This window comes from Emys orbicularis, chromosome 3 (assembly GCF_028017835.1).
Source record: "Emys orbicularis isolate rEmyOrb1 chromosome 3, rEmyOrb1.hap1, whole genome shotgun sequence".
Classification (NCBI taxonomy): domain Eukaryota; kingdom Metazoa; phylum Chordata; order Testudines; family Emydidae; genus Emys; species Emys orbicularis.
The window spans coordinates 189,950,987-189,977,188 of record NC_088685.1 but is presented as its reverse complement, the minus strand read 5'-3'; the positions used below and the strand labels follow the sequence as shown (position 1 = coordinate 189,977,188).

Sequence of the window (26,202 nt, the reverse complement as noted above, 5' to 3'; positions counted from 1 at the left end):
CAAACCTGGCCATCTGAATCAAAAGCCAAGCAGGCAACTCCATGCGTATGCGCATCCTTAAGAACAGAAAGAGTCAGTACACTGTAGGAATCCCAGATGCAAATGTAAGGGTCCTTCCCAACCTGTCCTGTAGCAACTAAGGTTTTATCTGGGTGTACAGCCAGGCTAGAAGAGAATATAGTTCAAACCACACTTCATTCTCTAGTTCAGCACAACATTGTAGAGTAATCAAAGATGAGAACAAATATTGATTTTTTTCAGTTTTCAAAAATCCCAACTCCTTTAACATATCAGAACCTTGATAGCAACAATCTCTAGAGAAATGTATTTCAAATTGTTTCCATCTTAATTTAGCTTGCTAAATTTAAACAGTATGTTCAGCTGAGACAGATTAAAACGATCAATAAAGTACAATTCAGCACACAGTCAGATTTTAGCTAGTGTATTGTCAACAAAAATATAAACTATTGTATTTTAAATAGTTTGTTTATCTGACAGGCCTGTTTCTTTCATAGGCCTCTCTTTGTCTTTCCATGGTTTTAGAAATTAGTATGCAAATTTCAGTTCAAATTTAAAAAAAAAGTAGGCCAGCAGCTGAGTAAAATATATTTTTCACAATTAATTTAAACTATAGGAAGGTCTTCATCATCATCATCATTATATATTTTTTAAAGAATCAAAACCTCAGAGGGGATGGGGAGTCAAACTACTGCTTCTACCTCTGAGATAAGGAATTGCATGTGTTTATGGATATACTGTTAGTTACTACATCCTCAGGAAAGCTGAAATTTCCTGTACCTATATATTTTATCTTATTTTCTCTGATAATCAAGAAAAATTAGCAACAGACATATCAAACAGTACTTGTACTACCTCCTTTTTGTATATAGATAGAAATGTTTAAAAAATATTATGCAGGGTTTTTAGTTATGTAACTCCCATTGGGGTTACAGAGAAATTGGTTTTGAACACTGCCCTTATGCATCTCTTTAAAAGTAAATATATTATAAAGTATGTCAAGCAACATCCTTACACTCTTTGTTATTTGGATATGCTTGTTACTGCAAAATAGTATAACCCAGGCCCCGCATACTCTGCTGCAAGGTAGACCTAAATTAACTGATCAAGTCTCCCCCCAACTTTAAAGCCCCCCCCAAAAAAAATTGTTATTGCAGAGTTAAGGTTGCCTGCTCTTCCAGAATATCAAATTCAAACCAACAAAACTCAAACTTAGTAAAAACCAGGAAATGAAGAGTAAGTTTCATATCAAACTTTTGAAAACCAGGAAATACAGAATTGGGAGGAGGGATGTCAGACCCCCCACAGAGGGGCAGGCAGTCCTCTCCCCAATCTCTCCCCACCCTCCTGCCCAGATCTCAGCTGGCTTTCACTGCGAGTCCCTGGCATGGCAAACTGCAAATTCAGAGGCAGCTTCAAATAAATATAAAAATGGAGTTTAGTAAATGAGACACAAAAAATAATACAATCAGTACAGTAGCCCCTGTTTTGTTTATATTGTTAAGTTCAATTTTACAATAGTCTAGTATTTTAAATTTTTGTATTGGCAATGAATATTTACGTTGGAGTAGTCAGAGGAAACTAGAGATTTGAGAGCTAAGCATGGGCATGGTTGGGGAGATGGAAGCATTGCCCCCCCCCAAACTGCCAGCCTCTGGCGGGCACAAATTTCCCCCCCCACACACACACACGAAGCCCCATTGGCCTGACTGGAGCTGCCCCCCTAAATATAGAAGTCAAACTATGCCTATGGAGCTAAATAGGAAATATTTGGAGCTTTTGGCACTGAGGAAGGGCTGAGGTGGTTTAAGATTGTGGAATAAGCACATTAACTGGATGTCCGCTAAAATGATCAGCAGTGAAATAGGTAACTATTTGAACAGTTTCATCATTTGTTTTTAGAAATTATCCATTCAGATGAATGGGACAGTTACAGTGTTCTCAGAAGTATCATTTCAGGCTGACTGCAGATTCAGGAGACAACAGTGAATCAGTTTACACTCTGTTCATGTTTACTTTGCACCCATAAAAGTTACACATGGGGAAAAACACTTAGATGCTATGGTAGGAGGTGAATTAGAAGGCTAATTATCTAGCTGGACCACATGGGCCCAAACTAGAACATCTTTCACTATGATTATTTTGTAACTAAATACATTGTTTGGAAGAGAATTACCCAAATTATTTGTTGCTGTCCATTAAAAAAAATCAAAAGAATAGAGAACACTTTTGAGGAATAAGAGTATTGGAGAGCACGCTAGTTAGTGTGTTGCCCTATTCCTTTATGTGCCACCATTTTGTTTCTGTTCTAGGAATACAATAAAGAAGTAGCCAGGGCCGTAATCAGGGTGGGGCAAGTGGGGTAGCTGCCCAGGGTGCAAAGCCATAGGGATGGAAAGATGGGGCCAGAGGCGCCCCCAACCCACACAGGCTGGGTGGCCTGTTGAGGTGAGTCAGGGGTGGAGGTGGTGTTCCCTCTCTGAGCCCCGCCTGGCGTCACCGGACCAAGCCACCTGGCAACGCCACTCTCCCCCCAGAATGTTCCTCCACAACCCCTGGGGTGTGCGCCTCACAGTTTGAAAACCTCTATGGGGTGGTCACCTGCCCCACGCCCCATTATGAATAGTTACATGTTACCTCTGAATGGGGTGGAAAAATAACCCCCAAAAAATGGCATGGGTGCAAATATGCTTGTTCGCCATGGGCACTAAAATGGATCTGGGGGTAGCCACATTAGGACCTAACCCAGTTGAAATGAGCCTCCCCGTTGCTGCTTACTCAAAGGTTTCATAGGCTGCTCCCTTTGAGGGGAAACTAGTCCCTGTCTAGAACATGTTGAATGCAACATCATTTTCCCATAGCCACTCTCTCCCCAGGAATGCAGTGTATGTCTGAATAGTAGTTATGTGGTTGTAAGTAACTTTTAAAGATGCTGGCACTGAATTGCATTTATGTCAGCTTGAAAGAAAAGGGGAATCTGGCAGTTAAAGGGTATGTCTACACTTTGAACTGGGGATGCAATTCTCAGTTCAAGGAGACATACCTGCACTAAAACAGAGTGTAGCTGTGGTGGCACTAGCAGTGGGAGGAGCTAGTCATCTGGAGTATGTGTCTAGGGCAGTGGTTTTCAACCTTTTTTCATTTGCAGACCCCTAAAAATTTCAAATGAGATGTGGACCCCTTTGGAAATCTTAGACATAGTCTGTGGATCAGCAGGGGTACACAGACCACAGGTTGAAAACCACTGGTCTAGGGTCTCAGACAGGAACATATTCAGAGCATCTAGCCCCTCCCGCTGCCATGGCTACACTGTTTCTAGTTCACTAGCTCAATCAGAGCTAATTCAGGTATGTCTCCTCGAGCTGGAAATTATATTCCCAGCTCAAAGTGTAGCCATACCTTAAAGATTCACACATGCCCCTCTAAAATATAGCAACTATAACTTGAATAAACACTCACCCAGATTCCAGGATTCACCTACACACTAACTGGGTAGATGGGCTAGAAGTTCTCTGCTCATCTGTGTCTACCTTCACTACATCCTGATGACAAAGTATTTCCCCCCCAGTCATCTTTTTTCCTAAAGCATGTGTGTGTATAGATGCTTCCCGATTTACGCAAGCATTCCATTCCGGAACGCCTTGCGTAAGTCGAATTTTGCATAAGTCGGGGACGTATACCCGACAATTAAGTAAAAAAAAAAGCTTACGGAACTTACGGAACTTTTTCCGTAAGTGCGGATTTGTGTAAGTCGGGTTTGTGTAACCCGGGGAGCGTCTGTATTATATTACAAACAGGTTAAAATCAAATGTTCATGGTTTAAGTATTAACCTTTCTTTCTAGTGATCCAAAGGATTTCTAGTATAAGAACATAAGAACGGCCATACTGGGTCATACCAAAGGTCCATCTAGCCCAGTATCCTGTCCTCCGACAGTGGCCAATGCCAGGTGCCCCAGAGGGAATGAACAGGTAATCATCAAGTGATCCATTCCCTGTTGCTAATTCCCAGCTTCTGGCAAACAGAGGTTAGGGACACCATCCTTGCCCATCCTGGCTAATAACCATTGATGGACCTATCCTTCATGAATTTATCCAGTTCTTTTTTGAACCCTGTTATAGTCTTGGCCTTCACAACATCCTCTGGCAAAGAGTTCCAGGTTGACTGTATGTGGTGTGAAGAAATACTTCCTTTGTTTGTTTGTTTGAAACCTTTTGCCTATTAATTTCATTTGGTGACCCCTAGTTCTTGTGTTATGAGAAGGAGTAAAAAACACTTCCTTATTTACTTTCTCCACACCAGTCATGATTTTATAGCCCTCAATCATATCCCTTAGTCGTCTTTTTTCCAAGCTGAAAAGTCCCAGTCTTATTAATCTCTCTTCATACGAAAACCGTTCCATACCCCTAATCATTTTTTTACCCTTTTCTGAACCTTTTCCAATTCCAATATATCTTTTTTGAGATGGGGCGACCACATCTGCATGCAGTATTCAAGATGTGGACATACCATGGATTTATATAGAGGCAATATGATATTTTCTGTCTTAATATCTATCCCCTTTTTAATGATTCCCAACAGTCTGTTCACTTTTTTGACTGCCACTGCACATTGAGTGGATGTTTTCAGAGAACTATCCACAATGACTCCAAGATCTCTTTCTTGAGGGGTAACAGCTAATTTAGACCCCATCATTTTATATGTATAGTTGGGATTATGTTTTCCAATGTGCATTACTTTGCATTTATCAACGTTGAATTTCATCTGCAATTTTGTTGCCCAGTCACCCAGTTTTGAGAGATGCTTTTGTAGCTCTTCGCAGTCTGCCTTGGACTTAACTATCTTGAGTAGTTTTGTTTTATCTGCAAATTTTGCCACCTCACTGTTTACCTTTTTCCAGATCCTTTATGAATATGTTGAATAGGACTGGTCCCAGTAGAGACCCCTGAGGGACACCACTATTTACCTCTCTCCATTCTAAAAACTGACCATTTATTCCTACCCTCTGTTTCCTATCTTTTAACCAGTTACCAATCCATGAGAGGACCTTCCCTCTTATCCCTTGATAGCTTACTTTGCTTAAGAACCTTTGGTGAGGGACCTTGTCAATGGTTTTCTGAAAATCTAAGTACACTATATCCACTGGTTCCCCTTTGTCCACATGCTTGTTGACCCCCTAAAAGAATTCTAGCAGATTGGTGAGGCATCATTTCCCTTTACAAAAACTATGTTGACTTTTCCCCCACAAATTATGTTCATCTATGTGTCTGACAATTTAATTTTTTACTATAGTTTCAACCAGTTTGCCCAGTACTGAAGTCAGGCTTACTGGCCTGTAATTGCCAGGAACACCTCTGGAGCCCTTTTTAAAAATTGGCATCACATTAGCTATCCTCCAGTCATTTGGTACAGAACTGATTTAAATGATAGGTTACAGACGACAGTTAATAGTTCTGCAATTTTGCATTTGAGTTTCTTCAGAACTCTTGGGTGAATCCATCTAGTCCTGGTGACTTATTACTGTATAGTTTATCTTATCAATTTGTTCCAAAACCTCCTCTAATGACATCTCAATCTGGGACAGTTCCTCAGATTTGTCACCTTAAAAGAATGGCTCAGGTTTGGGAATCTCCCTCACATCCTCAGCCGTGAAGACTGATGTAAAGAATTCATTTAGTTTCTCTGCAATGGCTTTATCATCCTTGAATGCTCCTTTAGCATCTCAACCGTCCAGTGGTCCCACCAGTTGTTTAGCAGGCTTCCTGCTTCTGATGTACTTAAAAAAGATTTGCTATTACTTTTTGAGTTTTTGGCTAGCTGTTCTTCAAATTCTTTTTGGGCCTTCCTAATTATATTTTTACACTTCATTTGCCAGAGTTTATGCACCTTTCTATTTTCCTCACTAGAATTTAACTTCCACTTTTTAAAGGATGTCTTTTTGCTTCTCACTGCTTCTTTTACTTTGTTGGTTAGCCACAGTGGCACTTTTTTGGTTCTCTTACTATGTTTTTTAATTTGGGGTATATATTTAAATTGAGCCTCTATTATGGTGTCTTTAAAAAGTTTCCATGCAGATTGGGTAACTGTAAGGGGTGCTTTTGATCCAATTAAGTTCTGGGATTGCAGTTTTTTTCTGTGATGTATGAAATGATGACCCATTGAAAGATATTAGGACCTGCCTGTTACCACAGCTGTTAGTATATACTCGTTCATAAGCCGAATTTTTTTAGTAAAAAAGGGAAGCATCAGAGAAGGGGGCCGGCTTCTGAATGGGTATAGAGAGGGAGAGGTGGGACACAGCCCCTCCCCCCAACAGAGGGAGCAAGGAGGGGCAGAACAGCCAGCAGAGCCAGATGGGAAGAGGCGGGGCCAGAGTCTCTCCACTTCTGTCCAGGCTGCTCTCCCCCCAGCCTCCGAAGCACGCTGCGTCCGTGCCCAGCCTGCTGGAACATGCTGTGGCCGTGCTGCCTGGTCTGGTCCGCCGGAGCAGGCTGCAGCCGCACTGCCAGCCTGCCGGAGCAGCTCCAGCCAGGCCAGAGACATCTTCCCTTGGCCCTCCCCAGATAAGGTGGGAAGGGATGGGATGGGGAGAGTGTGGGGGTCCCGGGCTAGGGGTGGGGTCATGTGGGGGGTAGTCACAGGGGTTACTCCCCTGACCCCCAGCTTCTCCCCCCCCCCCAAAATTTCCCCACCAGTTGCTGTCCCAGCCCGTCAGGGTAAGCAGCTGGTGCTCGAGGTAAACAAACCATCTTGGCCCACCAGCGGCTTATCCTCATGGCCCGGGAGCCAAAGTTTGCTGATCCCTGAATTATAGGGTTGGCTTATGAACGGGTCATAAAAATTGTTCATTTTTACTTATCCATCTTGGGGGGGATCGGCTTATAAACTAACCAGCTTACGATCGAGTATATACGGTAATTGAATTAGAAATCCCTTTAGTTTATCAATCATGTAAAGTGAGATATTGTAAAAGAAATTCCATAAGTAGTGAACTAAATGGGGAGATGCAAAACAGATCACAGTGGGATTAACTGTTGAAAAGTAACTTTTCTCTCCCCACAAAGGAATTTCTTTGTCTCACATCCTATAAAAAGGAAAGAGTTTTTGGGAATTAGGTTGGGAGTTAACAAGCTGCCATAATTTCACCAGGTACAGATGAGGGAAACAAGATGCCATCTCTTCACCATTGAAAGAGGGTGGAAAAGTATACTTTCTTTCTGTATTAATCATTGACTAAATCTCTGATTAACTAATTCCTATTGGGTCAATTACTTGACATCTTGCATTATTATTGTTAAATTCAAACACACACCAATTACCTCAGCACTGTAGTGAATGGAAGTGGAGACTTCCATGCTCCAAGGCTATGCCTGTTAAACTTGGATAAGCTACATCAGTCAAAGTCAGGCTTGCCAGGTGTCCGGTTTTCGACCGGAACGCCTAGTTAAAAAAAGGTATCCCGGCGGTTCCGGTCAGCACCACTGACCGGGCTGTTAAAAGTCCAGTCAGTGGCACAGCGAGGCTAAGGCAGGCTCTCTGCCTGCCCTGGCTCCACACAGCTCCTGGAAGTGGCCGGCATGTCCATGCTGCCCCTAAGTGCAGGGGTGGCCAGGGAGGCTCTGTGCGCTGCCCCCACCCCAAGCGCTGGCTCCGCAGCTCCCATTGGCCGGGAACTATGGGCAATGAAAGCTGCAGTGGTAGTGCCTGTGAACGGGGACAGCGCGGAGAGCCACCTGGCTGCAGCTCTGCCTAGGAGCCAAAGGGAAATGCTGGCGACTTCCAGGAGCTGCTTGAGGTAAGCGCTGCCTGGAGCCCACACCTCAGCCCCTGCCCTAGCCCTGAGCCCCCTCTCGCACCCATACTCCCTCCCAGAGCCCACACCCTGCACCCCCTCCCACATCTCAATCCCTTGCCTCAGCCTTGAGTCCCTTTCCGCACCCAAACTCTTCCCCAGAGCCTGCACCCCCTCCCACACTCCGAACTCTTCAGCTCCAGCCTGGAGCCCCCTCCTGCACACCAGTCCCCCCAGCCCCACACCAGAGCCCTCATCCCCTATCTGTACCTCAACCCCCTGCCCCAGCCCGGAGCTCCCTCCCACACTCCAAGCCCCTCATTTCTGGCCCCACCCCAGAGCCTACACTCTCAGCCGGAGCCCTCACCCCTTCCACACCCCACCCCTTGCCCCAGCCTGGTGAAAATGAGCAAGCGATGGAAGGTGGGGGATGGAGTGAGTGGGGGTGGGGCCTTGGAGAAGGGGCGGGCAGGGGCAGGGCCTCCGGGCAGGGCAGAGGTGGGGCAAGGGTGTTCAGTTTTCTACAATCAGAAAGTTGGCAACCTTAGTCCAAGTCACTCTTTACACCAGTAAGTGCATATACAGTAGGGGGTTGCATTAATGCAACACCACTACAGTTACATTGGTGTAGGCACACCAGTGACTAAAATCCAAGTGTAGGCATGCCCTTAAACCTTCCTGCTTTCGTGTGTAAGCCTTTGAGTGGCATGCCTGATTATCTTCCCCTGAGTAAATATGTTTCATTTAAATTGTGTCTTTCATCCAACTTTATAAACATTGATTAAGCCTCAACACCTCTGTGATGTTGGTAACATGGGCATTTTACAGACAGGGAAATTGAAATACAGAGGGAGTGTCCTGACTGATTTCATACATGAAGGGCTTGTATACATGAGTTTTTTTATCCATTTAATTATATTGTTTAGAAACTGTTATAGTTAATTGGAACAACTGGTATATGTGCATTCACACCAGGAATATAGGGGGGAGGGATAGCTCAGCGGTTTGAGCATTGGTTTGCTAAACCCAGGGTTGTGAGTTCAATCCTTAAGGGGGCCACTTAGGGATCTGGGGCAAAAAACTGTCTGGGGATTGGTCCTGCTTTAAGCAGGGGGTTGGACTAGATAACCTTCCAACCCTGATATTCTATTCTATGAAACTGTGCCACTTTAATTATATTGGTTTCTAAAACTGATATATAGTTAAAAATTATAGAATCATAGAATATTGGAAGAGACCTCAGGAGGTCATCTAGTCCAATCCCCTGCTCAAAGCAGGACCAACACCAACTAAATCATCCCAGCCAAGGCTTTGTCAAGCCGGGCCTTAAAAACCTCTAAGGATGGAGATTCCACCACCTCCCTAGGTAACCCATTCCAGTGCTTCACCATCCTCCTAGTGAAATAGTTTTTCCTAATATCCAACCTAGATCTCCCCCACTGCAACTTGAGACCATTGCTTCTTGTTCTGTCATCTGCCACCACTGAGAACAGCCTAGCTCCATCCTCTTTGGAACCCCCCTTCAGGTAGTTGAAGGCTGCTATCAAATCCCCCCTCACTCTTCTCTTCTACAAACTAAATAACCCCAGTTTCCTCAGCCTCCCCTCGTTAAGTCATGTGCCCCAGCCCCCTAATCATTTTCGTTGCCCTCCATTGGACTCCCTCCAATTTGTCCACATCCCTTCTGTAGTCGGGGGACCGAAACTGGACGCAATACTCCAGGTGTGGCCTCACCAGTGCCGAATGGAGGGGAATAATCACTTCCCTCAATCTGCTGGCAATGTTCCTACTAATACAGCCCAATATGCAGTTGGCCTTCTTGGCAACAAGGGCACACTGCTGACTCATATCCAGCTTCTTGTCCCCAGGTCCTTTTCTGGAGAACTGCTGCTTAGCCAGTCGGTCCCCAGCCTGAAGCGGTACATGGGATTCTTCCTTCCTAAGTGTAGGACTCTGCACTTGTCCTTCTTGAACCTCATCAGATTTCTTTTGGCCCAATCCTCCAATTTGTCTAGGTCACTCTGGACCTTATCCCTACCGTCCAGCGTATTTACCTCTCCCCCCAGCTTAGTGTCATCTGCGAACTTGCTGAGGGTGCAATTAATCCTATCATAAAGATGTTGAACAAAACCGGCCCGAGGACTGACCTCTGGGGCACTCCACTTGATAACGGCTGCCAACTAGACATCGAGCCATTGATCATTACCCGTTGAACCCAACAATCTAGCCAACTTTCTATCCACCTTATAGTCCATTCATCCAATCCATACTTTTTTAACATGCTGGCAAGAACACTGTGGGAGACCATATCAAAAGCTTTGCTAAAGTCAAGATAAAGATATATCGCATCCACCGCTTTCCCCATATCCACAGAGCCAGTTATCTCATCATAGAAGGCAATCAGGTTGGTCAGGCATGACTTGCCCTTGGTGAATCCATGTTGGCTGTTCCTGATCAGCTTCCTCTCCTCCAAGTGCTTCAAAATGGATTCCTTGAGGACCTGCTCCATGATTTTGCGGGGGACTGAAGTGAGGCTGACCAGTCTGTAGTTCAGAGGTGAAAGTAAGCCGGTACAGGCCGGTATGGAGGACCGGTAAGAAAAGGAGACTGGCTGAGGGAGGGAGAAGCCTGCCCCCTGCATAAGAAAGGTTTAAACTCAGCTGTTCCCTGCGCCCCCAGGGTTAGGAGCTGTTTCTGGCATGCTTGTTAATTTCTCTCACAGTTGCTGGGGGGGAGGGGAAGGGAACGGTGTGTGTGACCATGGCAGGGGCAGTTCTTTTCTGCCCCCGGGATGAGGGGCTCTCCTATACACAAAAAATACAATCAAAATCAGGAACCATTTCCAAGTTCAAATCTATCCCATTCCCTTCCCAGCAGAGGATCGTGGTTGTGATGTCCAAACTGCTTGCAGATCCTCTTTGAAATGTTACTGTTTTAAAAAAAAACACAAAAAACATGGAGAACATGGTGGAAGATGTGTCATGATGATCAGGGTTTATTTTGGGCAAAGCAATTTTGCTAAAGCAACTAAAGATTCACAGGGAAAGCAAATAGCCCCCATAGACAAAACCATAAAGGGACTGGAGGGGAAAACTGGATATTCAGGGAAATTATTGTGCCTCCTTTGAAAGAAATAGTAGTTTTCATTCCACCCTCTTTATATATTGATTTAAACACCTGAAATGTCCTTAGGACATAGGGCGCAATCTCAGATCTCTTTTTGTTTTGTCCTGCCTGCAGAGTGCAGAGGCTGAAATTGACAAAACTTTCTCTAAATATCTTGTATATTTCATGAAGGCTATTCCAGTTGTCCTTCATTCACCCCTGCCTTCCCCTACTACTAGCCACCCATTGGTGTGCCCCCTGCACTCTTTTATATGCCTGGAAGGGAGATTAAAAAATCCTTGATATCTGACTTGCTAGGAAATAGGGAGGATCTAGGGAAAGCGGGGCACTGGTGGGCATGGTGCAATGCAGTCCCTTGCCCCCCTGGCTCCCTCCCTGGCTGGCTGGCTATGTTTTTTGCCTTGGTTACTTACTCCTTGGCAGACCCAGCCCTGCGGCATCTGCTGGCTCTCTGCAGGCAGCAGCAGCCCACAGGGGCCGGTTGCTGGGGTTGCTGCGGGTCGGCGGCAGGGTGCAGCTGCATTGTTTGTGACACATTCATACACATACACATACATACTGTATGTATTACTATCCCGTGGGGAGGGCGCCGGTGCCCTTTTGAGGGGTGGGGGGACAGGGGAGACAGTATTTCTGCTGCTCACACCTCAGGAACTTCTGTAAGAGGCAAGGTCTGGCTGGGCACTGCCAGTGCATCTGTGGGCACCCAGCTTTTGGGTTGCTGCTTAATGGTGTCCCCAGGAAAACTTCCAGCCTCAGCAGCTGCTGTTCTCTCTTCCAGGCTGTGGGAGGGAGCCGCCCGGGAGACAGGGGAGGAGACGGAGGTCTGGGAGGCATGCGGCAGCAACAACACAAGCAATAGGGGGTGGCAGGTGGGGGCTGCAGCTTCAACGGGAACCACTACCCACAGCAAAGCCGCCCTGGCCCCCGGCTCAGTCCTGGCACGTGGAAGGTGTGAGTGGGCCAGTGGGAGCAAGAAAGGGGCATCCAGGGAAGGACTGGATGGAGCAAAGCATCCTTATAGCAACTCCCACATTGGGCCATACAACTGCTCTCGCTGCTCTCCCTGTTGTCATGCCATGCCTCAAGATGAATGTGCTGCACGTCGGCCCTTTCCAAGCCACAATTTCACATATGGCATGGGATTCCACTGAGTATAAGGAGGTCCCACACATGAAATGAATAGCAAGTCCGCCACATGATGAGTGGTAAGTGCAGTCCGTTTCACTGTAATGATGTTGTTCATCGCACTGAATCCCCTTTCGCAGTCAGCATTGCTTGCAGCAAAGGTGTCCACTGCAAGGACGAGTTTTTTAAGTTTACCAGGAATGTTTTTTCCTCCAAAAGCTTTGAATTCAACAAATCCCTCAGTTGATCAGCCAATGCTCTTATTTCCTTTTCTCCGAAATGGGGATTCTCTGGATTCTCTTGCCATTTTTCGGGATTCAAAACTGACAAATTGTTAATTAAGTTCTTATAATTGGAAGACCTTTCTTCATGTGTGCTTTGATCAGCTTTGTTTGAGGCAGTTGTAAATAGCAAGCCCGCGCGATTACCATGTGGGGGTACCGTATGGCACTCAAAAGCTAACTTTGGAACATCCACATGAATGTCTTCCTGGGAAAACAAAATCTTCTTGTCTTGCTTCACAGATCTAAATCTACTCTGATCCAGGTAAATTCTTAATGTATATGTACAGTATGGATGGATCTCTCAAAAAAGATAGCTCTTCAGTGTAGGAGTTGGACCAACAAACAGCCCCCTGGGGAAGGACGGACTCCATTAAGCAGCACACATTAAGCAGAAGTTCCTGAGGTGTGTTAGCCCAGAAACACTTGTCTCCTCCCTCCACCCCTTAAAAGGGCACTGGCACCTTCCCCACTGGACAGTAATACATACAGTATGTATGTATATGAATGTGTGTGTCACAAACAATGCAGCTGCAGCCTGCTGCTGACTGCCCCGACCCCAGCAACCAGCCCCTACTATTGTATTATAGTAGTATTGGAGATCCCCTCATCCCAGGGGCAGAAAAGAACTGCCCCTGCCATGGTCACACACACCCTTCCCCCCGCAACAACTGTGCGTAAAATTAACAAGGATGCCAGAAACAGCTCCTAACCCCGGGGGCTGAACCACTCAGGGAACAGCTGAGTTTAAACTGTTCTTATGCAGGAGGCAGGCTTCTCCCTCCCTCAGCCAGTCTCCCTGCTCCCTGCTGCAAGCTAGAGGGGAGTCCCTGCAGCCGCTGCTGAGTGCCAGGCAGGGGGAAAGCACAGCCTAGTGTTGGCAGCCTGGCTGGAGGAGGAGGGAAGACATGGAGAAAAATGTGACAGTGAGTTTTCACTTTTTCAGGCTTATTCCAATATTAAAGTTTTATTACAGACAGTATTTTTAGTAGTAGTAGCAGCTTTATTTTCTATATCTATGTCATGCAATGGGAGGGATCCATGAAGTACGTAGGAGAGGTGGGTTGCTTGCTTGCGATTGGACCATATGGGTAAGAAATGTAAATTACTTTCACCCCTGCCCAAACCCCAGGGCTCCCAGCTGCCTCTGCAACTGGTAGCTCCGGGGGTGATTTAAAGGGCCCGGGGCTCTTAGCTTCAGCCGGATCCCCGACCCCTTTAAATCCTGATTTAAAAGCCCCGGGATTTAAAGGCCCCACCTTTAAATCTACCTTCCGGTAGAGGCCACGCCTCTTCCAGTTGAGGTCCCGCCCCCTCCGCAGGACTCTGGAGTACCGGTAAATCCTTTAAGTTACTTTCACCCCTGCTGTAGTTCCCCGGGTTCTCTTTCTTCCCTTTTTTTAAAGATGGGCACTATATTTGCCTTTTTCCAATCGTCTGGGACCTCCCCCGATCACCACGAGTTTTCAAAGATAATGACCAATGGCTCTGCAATCACATCAGCCAAATCCCTCAGCACCCTCAGATGCATTAGATCTGGACCCATGGACTTGTGCACATTCAGCTTTTCTAAATAGTCCTTAACCTGTTCTTTCACCACTGAAGGCTGTTCACCTACTCCCCATGCTGTGTTGTCCAGTGCAGCAGTCTGGGAGCTGACCTTGTCTGTGAAGACCAAGGCAAAAAAAGCATTGAGTACTTCAGCTTTTCCACATCATCTGTCACTATGTTGCCTACACTACACTATGTTGCCTACATTACAAACACTGTATGTAAATCAACCCTAAATCAGTGGCAGAGCCAGGAACAGTGCTGGCTACAAGCAGGGGTGCTGGAACAATTTTTATAGTGGGGGTGATAGAAACCATGTATTTGATGTTTGTTATTACTACTACTAGCCAGGGGGTACAGAAGCACCCCCAGCACCACTGGCTACAAGTCACTCACTCAAATCATTAGTCAAATTTCTCCACAGGGTACTGTGCAAGAAATACACACACACCCCAACTATTAGAAATTACAACCCCCCCAACTATTAGCAATTCCTATAATTATTATTTCAGTGCAACCAGGAAAGAACAGCCCACAGCAGCTACAGCAAACAAAAACACTAACAACTGGAATAGTTACTCATTATAAGCCATTCATTTCTTTTTAATAATTGCAGAAATGGATCAAAAGGAAAGAAATTGAATGGACAACACTGTAGTGCAATTTAGTGGGGTTAATAAATGTTTAGTTACATATTATATATTTCTAGACTGCAATGAAAAGTGCTCTTTATCTTTTTAGGGCTTACGAAAAATATTTCCAAACCTATGCTGCTGCTGCTGCTGCTGCTGTTGAAAAATTACAAATTAGATTTCAAAACAAACCTCATATGGAAAATATGTTCAACAGAAGTGAAGTAAAGGTCTTTGTATGCCAAAAGCACTATTTATTAATATAATGGTGGAAGGTCATTGATTTTCATCTTGCTTTTATATTTCCAACACAATAGCTCCACATCACAGCATACATCTTCATCACAAGAACTGTATTTCATTCATTGACTTCACAGAATAACGGTTACCTCCTAAGAGCAGCACAGATCTCTTGGCCTTGTAACATCAGTTACAGAGATGACAATTGAGACCTACCATATATAATTTCTTACTTAAAAACGTCTCCCTTCAGAATCACTACAATCTACTTATACGGGGGTTAAATACCTGGCCTACAGAGACTGGCTTTTATAATAGACAATCACATTTTAAAGTTATCACCATACACTGCTGAACATCTCACCTAATGGAAAACTTTCATAGTCAAATAAATAAACGTCTAAATAAGGGATAAGAAAAACAGGAAATCCCTTCCCAACCTGAATTTTGTAATGCACATTGGAAAACACAATTCCAACTATACATATAAAATGATGGGGTCTAAATTAGCTGTTACCCCTCAAGAAAGAGATCTTGGAGTCATTTTGGATAGTTCTCTGAAAACATCCACACAATATGCAGAGGCAGTCAAAAAAGCTAACAGAATGTTGGGAATCATTACGAAAGGCATAGCTAATAAGACAGAAAATATCATATTGCCTCTATATATTGCCCACATCTTGAATACTGCATGAAGATCTGGTAGCCCCATCTCAAAAAGATATATTGGAATTGGAAAAGGTACAGAAAAGCACAACAAAAATAATTAGGGGTATGAAACAGCTTCCATATGAGGAGAGATTAATAAGACTGGGACTCTTCAGCTTGGAAAAGGGATGACTAAGGGGGGATATGATAGAGGTCTGTAAAATCATGACTGGTATGAAGAAAGTAAATAGGAAAGTATTATATACTTCTTTTCATAACAAAAGAACTAGGGGTCCTCAAATGAAATTAATAGGCAGCAGCTTTAAAACAAATAAAAGAAAGTATTTTTCCACACAATGCACAGTCAACCTGTGGAAGTCTTTGCCAGAGGATTTTGTGAAGGCCAAGACTATAACTAGATAAATTCATGGACGATAGGTCCACCAATGTCTATTAGCCAGGATGGGCAGGAATGGTGTCCCTAGCCTTCATTTGCCAGAGGCTGGGAATCGACAATAGGAGATGGATCACTTGATGATTACCTGTTCTGTTCATTCCCTCTGAAGTACCTGGCATTGGCCACTGTCGGAAGACAGGATAATGGGCTAGATGGACCTTTAGTCTGACCCAGTATGGCCGTTCTTATGTTCTTATGAGAGTCATAAAGTGTTGGATGAGAACAGTGAGCTGGGTGAAAATTTTTCCAATGGAACAAATTTCCATCTAAAAATACAGATTAGAAAAAATTGAAATATTTCACGACAACATATCAATTTCATTTAAATTTTTTAAGCTTAATTTCAATGTTATCATTTTTCCTAGTATATATTAATGATATATGATAATTGAACAAAGCACTTGGACCTTATCAAAACAGAGCTGTTTGATACTTCTAAATGCATTTTTTTTCACAAATTTCATTTCATGAGAAATTCCAACACTTTAAAATTTCCAGGTTCCAACCAACTGTAGAACAGAACTTCTGAACCTTTACAGGCAACTGTAACTATTTACCAGACTCAGGGCTTAAGGATTCTTCAAGGAACATTGATTTTCCTCCAGAAGCTCCACTCCCTACTGAGAATTTTCTTTGTCATCAGCAGAGGCATGACCAGCAGAAGAACTAGGGAAGGAGGTTCCATGGAAGCAGCACCTGCTCCTTTCTACAGCTTGAGCTTCCAACAGTGAGCTCCCCTTCTGTTATTTTCCCTTTGTTCTCAACTCCCTTCTGGCAGCAGATCAAACAGTGACCTCTATATTCCTCCCATCTCTCCTGGCACTGTCTACAGAGAGATACTATACCCCTTCACCGCAGGGGAAATAGTAAAGATAGCAAAGAGGGAGAAGGGTGAAAAGGGCCCAGTTTATTCCTACTACCAGCAGATCAAGAAGAAGCCATGAGGAGAGATGCTCATTGGTGGTTGCCAAGGCTTGCTGTCTCATTTTTGAGAGTGCAGGATATTCCTCCCGCATTACCAGATCACTCCTTTTGCCTTTGTCTTTTATGACCAGTTCCTTCCTCCTCACCACATATTTTTCCTATTTCTGGGGTAATGGAGGGGGAACAGGTGCTTCTCCCTACTGCCTCTCCCCTGAAGTTGCTCTTCTGTGTTGTATTTGCTGGCAGGTGTGTCTGCTGAGCCATTCAGCCCTTGTTGATGACATTAATAGCAAGTCTCCATGAAAGAGCAACTGAAGGGAAAAGGAGGTGGGGCCTCAAAACAAAAATAAAAATGACGTTGTTTTACTTTAAAGATCAAGATTTGCCATTTATCTACTTTGACTATCATTTTTAAAAGTGTGAGGAACAGCCAAAATAACACACTCACTCCCGACAAACTGGGAATGCACTGTGCTCAATTGCTCAATAATCCCTTGCAGAGGACAGCCAGTCATGTAACAGTGGCAAAAGCTTGACATGTAGAACCCATATTGGTATACAAATCCATTTGATTAGAGAATATGCTATCACAATATAAAAGCTAAATAGAAGATAAGGAAATAGATGGTACTATGAGTTCATACTCATAACTAGAGAGATGGGGCGGGAGAACATGCAAGATATTGTAACAAATCTGTGGCCATCACAGTTTGTCACTATACTACACACCATGACCACCTGAAATTCACAGCCACAGTGGGGACAGAATTCCAATCCTTTATTCTCCAAAAGCACATACCTCTATCACAAGAGCTAAAGGAGAATTTTTGTGGTCTGTTACTGTAGCAGTATATGACCTATGACATATAATATTTTTTTTTATTTAAACATGTCTATTTTGCCTAAAGGCCAGCCGAGAGTGGGGCCGTATTGTGCACACAGAGATTAGTAGATGGTCCCTACCCTGAAGAGCATACAATCTAAATAGACAAGACAGACACAGGGTGGGAAAAGGGGTATAAACACAAGCAGAGTGAACAATGGGATGGTGTCAAACACCATATTAATTTCATGATTTTTTGGGGAGGAGGGAGGAGTAGGTTTAGTTAGGAGTAGATAAACTAAATGGAAAGAAAAGGGAAGGGAAGGGGTGACAGAGACAGGGCAGGGGACACAAGGGTAAAAGGGACAGACATGGAGTGAAATTGAGATGAAAAAAACAGAAGGAGAGGGAGTATTGGAGCAAACAGCCAACCAGCACAAGGCAGACAGAGTCCAGTCAAAACTGTAGAAAGTTCTCCAAATGTCAAAAGGATCAAAGGTTCTGTATTTGGCTGCTTCTACTGGCTGGAGCTGATTCCATCATGCAGTGGTCAATGATACACAGACATTCTGTTAAGTCTTTCGAGATTTTCCAAGTGAGTCGTTAGAAACTTTTGATCACATCTATAAGCCACAGTGCACATTATTTGGTCATGGTGACCAACAGCAGAAAGGAAAACACCAGTTTATGAAATAACACATTCATTTACTTGGAGCCAAATCCTTTTTGCCTCACTTACAATAGCCCCACTGACTTTAACAAAAGGTGAAAAAAGAAGGGACTTCAGTGGAACTACTTGTGTGAGTAAGATGAACAAGAATCAGCTCTTGGTAAATAACTGTGTGCTACTGTAGTCTGAAGCCCTCTTATCAAGGAACAAATCCACTGAAGCTAGAAAATCAACATAAAGGTCTATTTTACAGTATAAACTAATTCTGAGTTTACTACCATTTTTATACAAAGTGGTGTGTGAAAACCAATATTGAGTTCCTATAGAGACAGAAATACTGTTTGAGGGCAGGAAAATTATTCGTTCTGAGTGTTGCTCATGTCTTTGGAGAATTTGAATGATGTCTCCACTATGGATATGTCTGATGCCAGCTGCTCCAGAAGCTCTACTGGTGAATCATAGAAGCATTTGAGAAGCTATAAGGGATACAAACTGTTGCCTTATTTTCTTATCACAATACACTAAAAATGAAAATCAGTAATACATAGTATTTACATTAGTATTTTTTAAAATATCTTTACATTAGTGTTAGTATAAATTATTACTATAGAAAACTATCGCTATTAGCTATTTAAAATGCCTCTTTTGCATCTTTCATAACAATAATTACAACTTTATAAAAGAGCTCCAAAAATTCAACATCATAGAAAGGAATATTGAAATATTCCTTTAATTATTTTAGACAATATTAGATAACATTTAGCTCAAATTTTTCAATACAATTCAATCTTTATTAAGAATCTTGACAGAACAGACCCATAGGGCTGCATTACAATCTACCAAAGAGGGGAATTGGCAGTAACAGTGCAGGGTTACATGGGCGGAAATGAAAAGTAGGCCAGAATTGAAGGGCTAAATAGATATTGATCACATAATTCAAATTACCCAACCCAGTAGAACGGGCAAGTAACAAGAAAAAAGAAAAAATACTTTAGAATTTAAGTATCGGGGGTAGCCGTGTTAGTCTGTATCCACAAAAACAACTCCTTGTTTTTTTAGCATTTAATGTTTTGAGAAAAAGGTTCTACAATTTTCATTCCTGCCAGTTGTGATTTACACTCACGAGTGCTGTATATAGAACAGTTTTGGCACATTTAAACAGTGACACTGAACAGAATGGCACTGCAGCACAATCTGATTCCTGATCACGCATGAATTTCAGTAGCACAAAGATCACAATTCTGATGAGAGATATTTTTAGCATCTATTTTTGAAACTCTGAGCTTCAGCCTGTGAAATGTAGTCTCAACAGATTGTATCCCAGCTGCATTTACGAATAGTCTATATGACCACATAAAGTCAGGCAAAACAGATTATCCATGTTCTCATGAAAGGTCCTGATGAGCATGGAGTGGTCAGCAGAAGCTATCCAGTACTTCTTTTCCAGGTTGGAGTGCAGCTGCAGCTGCAGATCAAGGAAATCTATTGCTATTGAGCCGAAGTGTACCATTCTCTACTGCATAATTCGCAGTGTGAAACCAACATACATCAGCCTCCCCTTTCAACTTTCACCTGCAAGCATAGATCCCGCGTTTCTATCCATATGATTCTTGTTGCGTTAACATCAAAGCTCCCCAGCCTCCTGTGAACATTCAAAAATAATCACAGGAACCACATTAAGATGAAAATTCTAGTTCTGTATAAAGAAGACAGGAGAAAAATGAAGTATGGTGAGGTGAGTAGCAAAGATGGATGGTATGTGAAATGTTAGGAGTCCCTTTCATGAAAGAGACAAAGATGGAATGGAAAGGGGGAAGTCCATGAGCACATCTGAGGGAAGACAGATGAAGAGACATTACTAGATGGAAGATAAATTGGATTATTTTAGAGTTGTGCACAGGTGTGTAGACAGTCTGTAACAATCCAGAGGGAAGTTCCAGACATTTTTTCAACAGTGAACCATAAAACTTAAATAGCTCCTTATGTAGACACAGAGCAGCAAGCTGCCAAAATTATAACTTGGAAGAGGGAGGGATGAGGTACTTCTCTGATGCTTCAAAACTTCACAGTAATCTCCTGCTGTGCTGTATCCATTCTTTGTTCTGCTACTAGAGTGCTGGATGCATCACTATCTGCAAATTATAGCAGCTAAACAAAAAGGCAGGGATAGTAAGCAAGAATACACAGTTGATCCCAGCAGCCCTACCTCCATGAGTATGATTGCTTTGACTATAGAGTAAGGGAAGGGGAGGCAGACATACAGATCTCAGCATTGTTAATGGGCAAAACCAATAAGAAAAGAATGAATCAACTAACCGAGACAAGAAAAACAAATAAAAGCTGAACATTAAAAACAAAAGGAAATGAGAGGAATGGGTGTCTTTTCTTTGTGTGATGGGGCAAGGCCAGATGGCTACAGTAAAGTAGTGAGGAACAGGTATGTTAGCCCCAGGCTAAACAAATCCCTGGTACCATGGTAACCAAACAGCAGTTGCTCCAGGTTAATCAAGACACCTGGGGCCAATTAAGATCCTTCTAGAAGGCAGTGGAGATAGCTAGATTGATTGGGACACCTGAAGCCAATCAAGGGCTGGCTGGAACTAGTTAAAAGCCTCCCACTTAGTCAGTGAGGTGTGGGTGTCAGGAGCTATAGGAGGGAGTTGTGCTGTTGGAGGAATGAAGCAGTACAAATCCATATCAGGTGCAAGGAAGGAGGCCCTGAGGTAACGGTGAAGGAGATATTGAGTCGGGGCTGCTGTGGGGAAGTGGCCCAGAGAATTGTACGTGTCCTATTTCCAAAAAGTCAGCTACCATAGCTGCTAATTTTAGGGTCCCTGGGCTGGAGCCCGGAGCAGAGGGCGGGCCTGGGCTCCCCCTCCCACCCCCCGATTAATCACTGAGACTGGGAGACAACAGAGACTGTGCGAGGGAGGGTTGCTTCTCCTCACCTCCGTTGTTGGCTTATGATGAAAATGGCTCAGTAGACTGTGACCCTTGCCTCTAGAGAGAGAAGGGCTACGTGGAGGGCCACAGTGAGCCTCTGAGGCTAGCAAAATCTGCCAGGAAACGCAGGACCCACGGAGTCAAGGACCTAACTTTGTCACATTTGGCATTACTATTCTTCCAGAGTATATGTATTTTTCAAAAAAAATTAAAGGACAACCATTCACCATCCCTCCTCCAGATTTGGGATTTAAAATCTCACACACCTTTATTTCTTTCCTTAGAATCTATTTCTTTGCTCTTCCTCCTCCCCAATAAACTTTGAATCTGCTGCTGTTCCAGTTCCTACCTGCCAAACATTTGCCTCCAAAGCCAAGTGAAAGCTTCAGTAGCTCTCAGCAACACAGAATACAAAGTGTACAGTGCTCACTTTATATTTATTTTTTATTACAAGTATTTATACTGTAAAAAAACAAAAGAAATCATATTTTTCAATTCACCTAATACAAGTACTGTAATGCAATCTCTTTATCATGAAAGTTGAACTTACAAATGTAGAATTATGTACAAAAAATTGCATTCAAAAATAAAACTATGTAAATTTGTAGAGCCTGCAAGTCCACTGAGTCCTACTTTTTGTTAAGCCAATTGCTCAGACAAACAAGTTTGTTTACATTTGCAGGAGATAATACTGCCTGGTTCTTGTTTACAATGTCACCTGACAGTCAGAACAGGCATTCTCATGGCACTGATGTAGCCGGAATCGCAAGATATTTATGTACCAGATGCGCTAAAGATTCATATGTCCCTTCATGCTTCAACCACCATTCCAGGGACATGCGTCTATGCTGATGATGGGTTCTGCTCGATAAGAATCCAAATCTCATTATCTGAGTCAGATGCCACCAGCACAAGGTTGATTTTCTTTTTTGGTTATTCGGGTTCTGTAGCTTCCGCACTGGAGTGTTGTTCTTTTAAGACATCTGAAAGCATGCTCTGCACCTCGTCCCTTTCAGGTTTTGGAAGGCACTTCAGATTCTTAAACCTTGAGTCAAGTGCTGTAGCTATCTTTAGAAATATCACATTGATACCTTCCTTGCGTTTTGTGAAATCTGCAGTGAAAGTGTTCTTAAAATGAACAACATGTGCAACATCACAAATCACATCTGCAAAGCCTGCACAAGCTGGAGGCAGGACTTTAAAAAGGAGGAGCAGAGCAATTCAGAGGTGGGCAGTGGAAGGGCGCAGAAGGCTGCTCTGAAAGGAAAGTACTGCCCAGAAGCTCATCGTCTGGTACTTGGCAACATGACCTGTGCAAACCCACAAAGGAGAGGCAGGTGACAGAGCAGGTCAGAGATTTGATTGGAGTGATTTACTCTGGGAAGATAAAGGGGACTGGGGTAGGAAGTGGCCTGGAGGGCCAGTGGCTTAGCACCCCAAGGTGTCAGGTGTAGCTGCCCACCATTAGGCCCTGGACTGGAGCCCAGTGGAGAGGGTAGGCCTTTTCTCGTCCACCCACTCCAAGAGGATGTTACCACACCAGGAGTCTTCACCCAGGTCAGAGCCAGCTGGAAAAGGCCTTGACTGTTCAGGAGCCCAGCCCCCAATAAAGTCTCTGTGCTAAAGGGGAGGACTGAAAACTCTTGGGGTGTGGGTGCTGTAGGACCAGACTGTGTTTTCAATGGGGAGACACCCTGCCAAAACCCTGCCTAACCACTAGTCAGCACTGTTGGTGATTGTGCCCCTTATACAATACTGCAGAGTACTTGAGGAGAAAGCAGTCTGCAAGCCTGTCCACTTTTCAGAAAGGGTAATCTAGAGCAGTGGCTTTCAAACTTTTTTTCTGGGGACCCAGTTGAAAAAAACTGTTGATGCCCACGACCCAACAGAGATGGGGATGAGGGGTGTGGGAGGGGCTCAGGACTGGGACAGAGGGTTGTGGTGCGGGGATGAGGACTCCGGGTTTGGGGGTCTCAGGGCTGGGGCAGGGGATTGGGGCATGGAGTTGTGGTACGGACTTACCTCCAGCAGCTCCCGGTCAGCAGCGCAGCCAGGGTGCAGAGGCAGGCTTCCCACATGCCTGGCACCGCGGACCGCACTGCGCCTGAAGCGGCCAGCAGCAGGTCCGGCTCCTAGGTGGAGGCGCGCAAGCAGCTTCGCCCGGCTCTTGCCTGCAGGTACTGCCCCCCACCTCCCCCCAGCTCCCACTGGCCAGTTTCCGGTCAAGGGGAATGTGGAGCCGGTGCTCGGGGCAGGGGCAGTGTGCAGAACCCTATGGCCCCCCTGCCTAGAAGCCTGACCCACTGCTGGCCGCTTCCAGGGCGCAGCGCGGTGTCGGAACAGGTAGGCACTAGCCTGCCTTAGCTGGGCAGCACCGCTGATGAACTTTTAACGTCCTGGTTGGCGGTGCTGACCAGAGCGACCCAGTGCCTTACATGCCACGACCCAGTACTGGGTTGCGACCCAAACTTTGAAAAACGCTGATCTAGAATAACCAGAAAGCTTCTGAAACAAAGCATTTTCAGATATTGCTAAAGTAAAACATCCAAATCACCTCTGTCATATAGCTTCAAAATGCCGAGTAAAGCACTTATCATGACTCCATGTTTTTTCTTCCATCTTTTTCTTTTCTTATCCTACACTTAAATTTGTCTATATTTTGCTGCATAATACCTCCACTCCTCACAGGGGTTTCTTTCCTCCCACCTTACAGATAAAACATCTTGAAGAACATCAGAAAACCAAAACTGTCTTGCAGAAAGAGAGGGTTTCAGACAAATAATGACAAAGTTTAAAAATTGAAGAAATTATAGTACTTCGAGTGATTATATGATTCCACTCTTGGTGATTCACATGCCCCTGTGCTGGAGATCAGAACCGTTTTGACCAGCAGTGTCCATTGGCCTGCGCCAATTCCAGTCTCTGGCGCTGGGGGCACATGAACAGCTGAGAATGGAATACATATAATGAATCGAAGAACTATAGGCAAGTTAAGAAATGCCAGAATTAAGATTGTCTTTGCAACATTAGGTCAGCCCCATGTGCATGTGCATTATGATATAGTCTTTAATTACATGATCAAATATTGTTTTTTCCCACAGGACACCTGCCTCATTCAGTACACAGCATAGGATGGTATTCAATTAAGGCTGACACAAGTAACTTATACTAGTATTAATAATGTGCTGACAAGCTTTCAGGCGCGGAAAGCGGAAGCGGGTCTGAAGAAGGGACTACATGGTTTTGCACAGGATCTCAGAATTTTAATAGTGTCCTGGCTCTGGAGTTCTACATATTAGGTATATACCTTCCTAAAACCTGCATTGTGTTAGAGCAAATTCCACTCAAAATAGGTTATTACAACAAGAAGTTGATGAGCACTGTTGAAATAAATACAGTATAATCATTGGACAGGAGGTCAGACTAGATGATCATGATGGTCCCTTCTGACCTTAAACTCTATGAGTCTATGAAACAGAAATCAGCCATTTAAATACAAACATGAATGGGCCAGAAACAAAACAAAAAACACCACACCACATGATAGGGAATAGTGTAAGGTATTAGTCCTGTCTTTATTCTGTGTGTTAGCCCTTTACTCAGAAAAAATTGTGATTGGTTGCATTATCTGAGACCTCTTTGCAGCTTGCAGATGTACTTGATACAACATGTGTCTGATATTGATTATATCAATTGTGCACTGTTACTAATAATCAGACTGTCCATTTTCTGAATTCAGCACATTTTGGAGCTGCAACAACTAAAACAGGCTTCATTTTAAACCATGTCTTTGCTTCCAAATGAGCAGATCTAATAATAACGCAAATAAACAGTATGCCAATTAGCCTTAAAACTGGTGGTGGCAATGGATAGCAAATATCTCAACTAGGTGTACTAATTAAAACACATACAGCATGATGATGTCACTCAAATCACCCTACAATTGTTGAAGATTTGTTCTATGATTTGACAGCTCAGCTGAGGGGCTTTTCCCCCCTGGGCTGAATCAATAATTAACTGCTTTGGGATTCCTTGGACCTACTGTACTGTTCATACAATTAACAGTGAACATCAAAATCAGGGAGTACAGTCTATATCTCTGTAGCTCACTAAGACAATGCAAGGCACAACACTGTTGTCTGTAGTGTTTGTGTTTGTGGTGTGCTTGCTGCTTGACTGAAATATACCGTGTGATCTGTTTGTTTGGGGGACCGTGTGCTGATCGTGTGTGTGCTGAGCCTAGCAGCCTGCTAGGCAAGGCTGATAGCTAGGAGCTTCTTAACAAGGCATCCAATCAACCCTTAACCAGGAGGCGGGGCTACTCAGGCAGAGCAGGGCTTTAAAAAGCCTGCTCCTAAGCGACCAGAGGAGCTAGCGACCAGGAGCAGCTAACAGGGGAGTTTGGCAAGGGAGTTTACAGGGGGAGTGTGAGCAGGGGCTAGATACACCTAACATTCTTTGCACTTACAGGTCAAAACACTGCTTGATAAAAACAAAGCACCAACAAGGGAACAAGCTTCGGGAGTAAAAAGAGAATATAGGCAGAAGTCCAGCAACAGAGTGGGAGCTACCCAGTTTATTGCATCCAATGCAGCATGTATGATTACCTGCCCTATGGGCTGGTGGCTTATGTATGCATTTGGTGCAAGGAGCTCCTGGCCCTCGGAGACCTTGTACGGACTTTGGAGACCAGGGTGGCTGAGCTGGAGGAGCTAAGAGAGACAGAGAAGTACATACAATACAATTGACTATTGATTTTAGTCAATTAGGCATTAACGTGCCATCGCAGGTAAAATGAGGGTCCGGCTGTAGAATCTTGCCTGTATGCTCGGGGTTCTACTGATCGCCATATTTGGGATCGGGAAGGAATTTTCCTCCAGGGTAGATTGGCAGAGGCCCTGGAGGTTTTTCGCCTTCCTCCGCAGCATAGGGCAGGGGTCGCAGGCTGGAGGATTCTCTTGTGGGTGGGT

At 44.1% G+C, this 26,202-nt stretch overlaps 1 protein-coding gene across 2 annotated transcripts in view; it reads right to left on the bottom strand.

Annotated features, from left to right (window-relative positions):
- Positions 1-26,202, bottom strand: part of EML6 (EMAP like 6) — a 373,229-nt gene that overhangs the window by 259,872 nt on the left and 87,155 nt on the right. For both annotated transcript variants that reach the window (XM_065401031.1, XM_065401032.1), the window contains exon 2: positions 6-165. In XM_065401031.1, coding sequence (XP_065257103.1) covers positions 6-165 — 160 coding nt within the window. The remainder of the gene's footprint in view (positions 1-5; positions 166-26,202) is intronic.